This window comes from Apteryx rowi, unplaced genomic scaffold, assembly GCF_003343035.1.
Source record: "Apteryx rowi isolate R43461 unplaced genomic scaffold, aptRow1 scaffold_92, whole genome shotgun sequence".
Classification (NCBI taxonomy): Eukaryota; Metazoa; Chordata; class Aves; order Apterygiformes; family Apterygidae; genus Apteryx; species Apteryx rowi.
This window is the reverse complement of record NW_020451227.1, coordinates 546496-555898: the sequence shown is the minus strand read 5'-3', so window position 1 is coordinate 555898 and position 9403 is coordinate 546496. Positions and strand designations below refer to the sequence as shown.

At 37.8% G+C, this 9403-nt stretch overlaps 1 protein-coding gene across 2 annotated transcripts in view; it reads left to right on the top strand.

The window, feature by feature from the left end:
* The first annotated feature begins 15 nt into the window (after nucleotides 1-15).
* Nucleotides 16-9403, top strand: part of STAT4 (signal transducer and activator of transcription 4) — a 45456-nt gene continuing 36068 nt past the window's right edge. The window contains exons 1-3 of one of the 2 annotated variants that reach the window (XM_026091736.1): nucleotides 16-75; nucleotides 2926-3054; nucleotides 4978-5122. In XM_026091736.1, the coding sequence (XP_025947521.1) occupies nucleotides 2927-3054; nucleotides 4978-5122 (273 nt within the window). In that variant the 5' untranslated portion in view covers nucleotides 16-75; nucleotide 2926. Of the gene's footprint in view, nucleotides 76-2925; nucleotides 3055-3771; nucleotides 3987-4977; nucleotides 5123-9403 lie in introns of those variants that run through there. The other variant, XM_026091737.1, reaches the window with a different exon arrangement.

Sequence of the window (9403 nt, the reverse complement as noted above, 5' to 3'; positions counted from 1 at the left end):
CGCCGCCCGCCCGCCCGCCTGCCCGCCTGCCTGCCCGCCTGCCTGCAGGGGCTCGCCCCGGACCCGCGCGCACAGGCAAGTCGGGGCGGCGCGGCGGGAGCGGGCCGGAGCGGAGCAGGGGGGACCCGGCCTCGGCCTCGGCCTCGGCCTCGGCCTCGCTCTCGCTCCCCGGGGATCGGTGGCGGGGGAGCGCCGGGCCGAGGGCAGCCGGCGGCGGCGTGGCGGCCCCCGCCGGGCCTCCGACACCGAGACCCCGGCTACGAGCTCACGGGTGTAACCAAAAAGTGAAGCGTGACAGCTGCGCTGTCAGCACTGCCTTCACTGAAAGCTAATACCCCTTTTTTTTTTAACGTCATAAATTTCTGCCAGACGCGAGATAAACTACATGTACTTTTTAACCTTCGGTGTCGGCTCCTAGGAAAAGGAAAATGTATGCCAGGATGTGCTGTATTGAATATGTTACAAAAATCCCATCTGCAGATCGTTTCCTTCTCTTGCGAGTGCTCATGCATGTTCGCATCCCCATGCGTTACTCAGAGGCCTCCACAGGCTGCAGCCTGAACAAGATCTTGCTCTTTTTAGATACAAAGATTAAGGTTTCTTACCAAGTTTTGTCAGGATGTAATAAACACTAGGATTTTCCAAAAATTGCAAACAGAACTCCCACTGAAAATGAATATACTTATGAATCTTATTTTTTTAATGAAAAAGTTACTAATGCACCATGATTCTATTTCTCAAGAAATAAAGTCTATGATGGTATGTAATTATCAGTGAAGCAAAAAAGAGTAAAATGTACCTATATATTATTTTTTCTAAACAGCTTAAAGAAACAAAGTAAACGATCAGCAATATTTTCCCCTCTACTTAATAGAAGTAATAGGAAGGAGGGAAATGCCGTTGGGCACATTCCCGCTGACTTTATCTAGTTTCTTTCATAACACGCACACAGTCATCCCATCCAGCTTTTGTAACGAAGGAGACACTAACACTGGTCACTTCTGCTTTGGCCCAATAAGTACTCAGGACTCCATTACACCCTGAGATGCTTCATCTTTTAACTTTTTTATTCTGACTCAAGAAAAAGCAAAATGAAAGAACACAGTATTAAAAATGTGATTTATTCTGTACTTCCAAATGTTGACATTCTGAAACTATGATTCAGAATTGGAAATAGAAAAGTTGTTTATAAAAAGGTCAACTTTTTATAAAAATGTCAACTTTGATGAAATCTCATCTTTTTTGCAGGAAAATTTTCCATCAAAACCATTCAAACAGATGTAATGTTGACCTATTGCAACCTTTAATCCATGACTCTGGATTTTATGCAGTTTGTTAACATGAACAAACATAGTATCATAATAAAAGAGATGATGACCTTGTTTATAATGGGTTTTGTATCATTTTCCTTTTGTTATTTTGAGGCATACAAAATAGCAATGTGCAGCAGTGTACTAAGGATTTCCACAGCATAATAACATAATTTAAACAAAAGTAAACTGGATGAGTTACAGCCAGGCAGTTTTGGCTGCCCATCGAGGCTTGGGCATTCTGCAGGTGATGCAACCCTGAGTCCTCTGCCCAGCCCTTTTGTGCTCCGTCTTAAAGTGCATCACAGTTTCCGCTCCTCCAGCATACCCAGCTTTCCTCTGGGAAGGGGGAGTGAGGTGCAGCCCCTCTCCCTCTGGCACAGGATCAGGGTGCAGGCAGGGCACACTCAGGGCCTGGGGTGCCAGGGCAGGCCCCACGGCATCCCTCTGTTCCACTCATCCACTAAATGGGCTAAAGCAACAAATCAGTTACTACTTTTCTACTGTACACACACATTTGAGTTCTTCTGATGCTGCTTTTGGCTAATCTTTCCTGCACTAAAAAATTGCAATGAAAATTGTGTTTTAACAAGTGGAATTAATGGTGATGCGGTGCAAACCTAGAGTGCAGATACCAGAAAAGTAGTGTTTTCCCAAGTGGAGATAAAGTCACTTAGGCTGGAGCCTACTTTGAGAGCCTGCTCACCCAAAACAGCCTCTTTAGGCTATGGAGAGAAACAGATATTCAAAGACAATTCACCCCACCTAAAATATGGAACAACTGAGCTTCTAACTCCAGTATCTCACTAAACAGTCAAAAATTAATTAGGATAGTTATTCCAGTTAAGAATTTCAGAGCCTATTTTTGGGTGATCCTACTCCTGTTTTTCTTTTATTTTTCAGATGGCTTCCCCCTTCCATGGGTTTTTCTTTTTTTAACATCAAATCCCAGAATTCCATACTAATTTAAAATAGAAAAAATGCACCAGATCAATAATTTACCTTGCAAAACAAGCAGTACTCTCCAAATAGAGAAGATGTGGGGGTCTAGGAACAGCACAAAAACATACAACATTCAGTGGCATTAGGAGAAATTTGAGTGGCATGAATTCACCAATAAGAGCAAATTCTTTGCTTTCTACTCCTATTTCATAAGAATTATTTGACTTGCGTTTGAGATGTACAATTCTAAACTACTTCTCTTCAAAGAGATGCTGTGTAAATGAATGATTACTCATCTGCCTACTTCATAAGCATCATACAGTACCCCAAAACATTTGCATTAAGGAGGAAAAATGGCAGAGGTGTCCAGTTAGGTGTAAAATCTAGAATTTCTTTTAATGGCCTTGCTCTCTTTTCTCTCTCTTTAACTGGCTAACTTCAATTTCAACCCAAGTAAGGGCTGAAAAGAGAAATAAAATTTGGAAATGGAAATGAATTTGGAAATTGGAAATGAAAATGGAAATTGGGAAAGAGAAAAGAGAATAAACAGGAATATTGAAGTGTGTTATAAAAAGAGCTATCATGAAAATAAGAGGTTTATACACTGGATTATTAATTCAATATCAGATATCCAACTTTCAACAGTAAACATGTTTAACCATTTCTTTTGCAGTATGTCGCAATGGAGTCAAGTTCAACAACTGGAAATAAAGTTTTTGGAGCAGGTAGACCAGTTCTATGATGATAACTTCCCCATGGAAATCCGGCATCTACTAGCACAATGGATAGAAAGCCAAGATTGGTAGGATGAAATTTATTCCCTCTTTTAAGATTTGAGTCATGAACCATTTTTTCCTTATTTGGCAGATTTTTAGGGTGCTCAGTTGTGAACTGCTCAGGCATCTGTATTCCAAGAACAGTATTCCGCTATTTATGGGTTAAGTCTGTTGTTGAACTAGTTTTAACCTTCATTTAAATAAAGGATTAAAGAGGGATTCAGAATGTCAGTAAAGCACTCATAAAGCTCCAAAGTTCTTACTCTAATTTATTTAATAAAAATTTCCATTGTACATATTTTATATGTCATAGACATGCTTATATTAAAACACAGAACAAAATAAGGACATTTCTTTCTGGTTTCTATTCCTAATAAATCAACTACTGCATACTACATGAAAGACAAGGCAGTGCTTTTGAAGAAAAAAGCTGAATGCAATTGGGCATTTTTTGTGCATGTGTTGAAATAATGACTTTAAAGAAAAGCAACAAATTTAAAGGTTAATATAATTATGCATATAATCAATGAATAAAAATTCTATTGACGGATTTTCTTAGAGCTCTTTTTTCTGTCCCTTGCAACTTTAAACTTAAGGCTTGTCTGGAGGTGAGATTTCATTTGAACTTATTCCTAAACAAAATCCATTAAGATTGGTTTAGCAAATTAGTGTAATTACAGTTATTTCATGGAAAAAGTAATGTGTCAGTTTTCAATGGAAATGTTATTTGCTTATATTTGCAGCGTAAAATTATTCCACTTGTCCAAAACTGCAGTTTAAACTGGATGCATAATTTTGGGGAGCAAGCCAGCTATTTGCAGGAACTATTGTCTAGAAGGTGAATTTATGAACAAATTTGGATTGAATTCATTGGATATTTATCTTAAGAAAATTCAGAACTAAATGCCAAAAAAGTCTGTATTAGTAGTACCGGAAAGAGACATCTCAAATTTTCAAGGTAAATCCACAAGATTGTTAGAATGCTATTGCAAAAACCTGCTAAGGAATATAATCTTTTCTAACAATTTATAGCCAAGTGTTTATAGGACTATTGGATTATTAAAATCTCCTCTGCTAGATTTAGAAGGGATGTCTCAAACAGGCATCTGCCATTTTGGGGGCAAAGAGAGAGTGTGTCCTTAGGACAAGGACGCCACGCAGTCCAAAGGGTGTCTTCCTCTATTCTGCTCACTAATGGTATTGCCCTTCATGTAACAAGCTGTTTCCTACACAGCAGAAACAGTCAAGCTGTTTTTTCTATGTCTTTGTGTCCTTTGTCCCCTACTTACCCTTCACCGGTATTCTCAGTGTCTTCCTGTATCCCCGAATAGTTTGGCTGGGCAAAGGCTCATCTGGTGCCTGGTGTGAAGACACATATGTGCTGATTGGCCATCTGGCTGTTGCCTCCTGGAGCAAGTTATTACTGCCTTTTCCTCAGTGGAGGCAGTAATTTGGATCCCTCTGCTCTACCAACCTGCCAGTTTCCTAGGAAATTTGTAAGAACATTGTATCTCTCAGACTTCAAGCACACTGTCAACTTTGTCTGCAGTTGGGCAGCAGGTCCAGAAATTGTATTTGTGTGACAAAGAGGGAGACAGACTGTATGCATAAGCCTAAATTCCTCTGGAAAGCTGACTAAAGATATTCAAATGTTCAATGAAACAGAGACTAGACCCCAGTTGTCTTCCCACTGAGTGACTCCATGGCCTATGCTCACAACATCCTCATTTTCTCTATAAAGCTGCATATCTAGGGGAATATAATTCAAAGGATCACAAAATCAGTTCTTTACCTAGCTCTAAGTATATGCAAGAAGTAACTATATTTTTAAAGCCTCTGTTTAATACCTTAATTTCTGAATGGATTAGAACTTTTTGTGCAAATAGTTTGACACTATGACATTTTTGTTTATTAACGTACATGTTTCACATTCATTTATTCTTCTATAGGGAGGCTGCATCCAACAATGAAGCAATGGCAACAATCCTTTTACAGAATTTGCTAATACAAGTGGATGAACAGCTAGATCGAGTTTCACAAGAAAAGAATCTTCTCTTGATTCACAACCTGAAAAGAATCAGGAAGCTTCTTCAGGTAGGTTGTTACTTCAGATAACAAATTGTATACACTTACGGGTTCCTAAACATAATGTCCAACCACTTTTGAATGCAATTCAGTCCTCTGAAAATTCAGAGCTATCCTCATCACTATAGATTCTGAGTCGCTATGGGAAGGCCAAACCTTAAACAAGATAATTCCGATAGTAATTCCACTGCCAGTTACATTTGTGGAACAATATTTCACATTTTTAATGGATATTGCTCAGATATAACAGTGCTGTGACCTGTTAGCTCAATGTGTGTCTGGGTCTCACTCAGTTATTAAAAATAAGATTATTTGGTATTTATGGATGCTAATATTTATTACAAATGTAATTACTGTTTTTTCAGACACTTACAGGTATTTAACTATGATTAATTGTGATTATTGCAGAAATGAAAATGCATATTTAAGCCTTAATAGAACAGCAGCCTGAAAAAGGAACCACTGGAAATCAATAGCATGTTTGCTATTTTATGCTTAGCTGGAATTATTTTTTATGAGTGACTTAAAGGATTTTCCATTAGGCTTTTGCAAAGTGATATTTATTTTGTTTGTCTGAAAGTTTCTCTAATAACTGTTTATTTAAAGCAAGAATTTTCAGAGTTCTACTTCATCAGTCATTTACTTCCTGCCATCTATGTCTTCTACATAAAACAGATACACATCTGAGTTTAATGAAAGTTTGGGGGGTTTTCTCTTCTTTGATGGTGTTTTCCATAGGTACTTCAATGACAGTTATATTGCTTGCAAAACATTACTTTTATTTTATATATATGTTTTGGTCTGGAAAATCTTAACATGACATTGTCAATTATTTTGTTCTCTTTATAGCTGTGTATCTTTCTATTCTGTGTCCTTAATGGTGACCTCTTTAATATGTGATAATATTTCCATCACTACCACTTTCTTCCGGTATTATGCAAGCCGTCTCATGTAACTTGAAACTAAGGTTGCTTTTCATTTCTTTTCTTGTCTGTGTAGCAGCATTATCCATAATTTCAATACTACTCAAACAACAAATGTGGTCAACTGCTTTTGGAGTTAACTACAAGTTGAGCAGAAAGATTAATCCTATTATTTCTGTCACGGTCTTAGTACGCATTACCATACTAGGGTTGAGAAAGAGCTGTGTCACCTTAGTACAGTTATTCTCTTTGCAATAGCATGCATGTAGAAAGAGTGTTTCAGGACACTGAAGTGAGCAGTTGCATTGCTGTACCACTGGCTTAGGAGCTGGTGCATTTATGATTATCGTCACAATGTGCATATGCAGAGGGATTGGTATATATTTACATACAGGCTCTACGTAATTTGAATCTCTCAGTGTTCCTTCTCCTCCTCCCATCTGTATTTTATTTTAAAAATTTCACCAAAATTTAGAGTAGCAACTCTGTATAGCCAAATGTGTAGTCTGTGAAACATGGCAACTGAGACAATAATCAGGCCTTGGGCCACACATGACTTTTCACATTGGCAATATATTATGTAAATGGCCAGAATAAAAATCATGTCCCTTAAGTCTGGCATGTTTGGAGATTATATTATGTTGTGCTTCTGAAGAGCACAAAACAAATGAGGCGTATTCCAGGAAGGGGAGAGAAGGGGAGTTTTAAATGATTTCTGATTAAGTGTTTTCTCAGTTGGCAAGGGTTTGAGTTAAGTTTCTAGAACAAGCCAAAATGCAGAGGAGTCTCCTTTACAACTGTGCAGCTAGACTACAGTTACCATATACTAGTTACAGCCGTGGTAGAGCTGGCACCAGAGTTGATCTTTTCCTTCTTTAGGTAAAGTAGCAGTAGAAGTTTCATAAGGATTTGCCTAACCCATCATTTCACTTGATTGCTGGCTTTCTGAAAAGAAATACTTTATACTGCTTATTAAAAAGAGCCTCAGTCTTGAGCTTTGTGGTAAAATATTTCCAGTTAAGAAAAAAATATAACACATTACTAATAATGCTGACCTTTCTCCATTCTATCAAGACAGCAAATAACCTATTTTTAGATTAAAAGCTACTTGTACAGTTTCAGAATACACATGCGAACCAGCAGATACCAAATAGCACTTTCACTATTAGAGCTTTTCCTGATTTCTTATATGACCCTTAATACTATAACCCACAGTCCATTCTGATTTCTAAAATAACTTCTACAGGTTGGAGCAGGACCAGACTCTTGCAGTGCTGTGGGTTTTTTTGTTTTTTTTGTTTTGTTTTCTTTTTGGATAGAGCAAATAGCTTGAAGTATGTCTTTTTAAGAGAAATCTGTAACGCACATTTTGGATTTTTGTTTAAAATATTACATTTAAAATTTTATGTTCCAACTTGTAATTTTTAAAACACAGATGATAATTGCATCTTCAACCAAAGTAGAGGCTGCACATTCTTTAGATCTGTGCATGCAGTCTTCTGAGCTTCAGCAGTTAAAATTGATTCCTTTATTGGTTAGGTAACTCTATCGGGGGAAATGTTATAGTAGTTGTGTTGAACTGACATCCTTATCCTTATTATTATCTGTCAGTTATTAGTAATGCAATATGAGCTGTACATGGCACACAGTACTCACTGTTGCTGCTGTAATGTCCTTAAAATTGAGTGTGCAAATTATATAATTAGAGAAGTTGTGGCATTTCTTTTCAGATTTACATTTGAGTATTAGGGCCCTGATTTTTGAATGCATCACTCATTGTATTTTATTGCTGAATATCTAATAAGCTTGGCATTGGACATCTAGCTCCATTGCCCAAAGCTGGACACACTTGCACATGCAAAACTCCTGTAATTTGAGCTAGTTTCTGACAGCTTTGTGAAACAAGACCAGAAGAGATGACTGAAGTATACAGTATACTTCCCTAGCCCTTTTTGTCCCAACATACCACCTAGAGAAAGGGAGATTGGAAGGGTAAGCTGCAAAATTAAAGAGATTTTTCACCGACTTTGATGGGGAAAAGATTGGGCTCTTAAACAGGAGAGGAAGCAACGTTTGTAAACATCTTTTCACTTCTGGTGACTCTGTGAACAGCGTTGGTTTGATTTTCTCTGAAGGTTAGTTACCATTAGCCCACCTTATCTCTGCTTTGCTCTCTAGCGCAACACTTCTTTGAAATTTCACAGTTCACTCCTCTTCCTTCCCCTCTACACCACACACGTAGACATACAGACATGTAGAGCACACACATGAACACACACACAAAGCTCTTCAACCTCAATGCATGGTCTGAATGTGATGTTTGTTTATTATTGTGAGCCAAATCATGTTACAATATTAAGTAATACTTGTCAAGAAAGGTAATGCTGGAAACCAGCATTTATCTCTAAGTATGCAGAATAGTACCTTGCACTATGGTAGAGGGTCCTAAATGCTATGGTAATAACAATAATAGTTACAAGTACAGAACACTCAAAAGCCATACAAAAACAGTCTGTAGTTCTTGACAAAAGATAAAAGGTGGGACTAATGTTTAATTAATAATACAATTAGATCATTAATGATGAACTGCTTTAACAGGAGAAGTAATACACACTTTACAAATGGCCTGTGCAGCTATTTTCTAGACAGCAGACAAATTGTTGGCATCAAGATTCCTGGCACTGTTACTGAATTTAGAGAGAATTTTGTTTACTAGTTCATAGTACCACAGCCAAGCACACTCAGTCTGAAAGGTATCATTGAGCCTCAGGTTTCTTATCAAACAGAGAATATGTTCTATTCTGAGCTTCACCTGAAATATCTTTATGTAAATGCCTTAGCTACTCCATGGAAATAATGATGGAAGTAGTGGAAGAAGTGACAGCTTGCCTGCCTCGTACTTGCAATACAAAACTTTGATTGGTCTTAAGAGTTGTAAAGTGCAAAGAGCAGAACTGTTAGCCAAAAGACAGCTCTGACTCGCACTCTTCTTTTAGGCCACAGGGACCATCCCTGTTCCTTTAACATTAGAGAAATACCTATGGAACATGACACTTTTGCTTGGACTACTGACATTTCCAAAATTATGTTGAGGCGAAAAGCAGACATTGACCAGTAAATGTGAAATTTGACTAAGTTATAAGTACTTGGAAAAGCTCTAAGCAACTTAGCTAAGCAGCTGTGGTTGCTGCTAGTTTCTGTGTCACACATATAGCTCTCAATAATGTGCTTCTCTATCCATTTCTTGCTTTTGTTGAAACACCACTTCCTGACATTCATCTGGCATAAAGGTACACATTATATTAAAATCTGGATCAGAGTTTTAAGCTGAAATCCTTCATATTTACTTCTTATATTTTTCTTATTT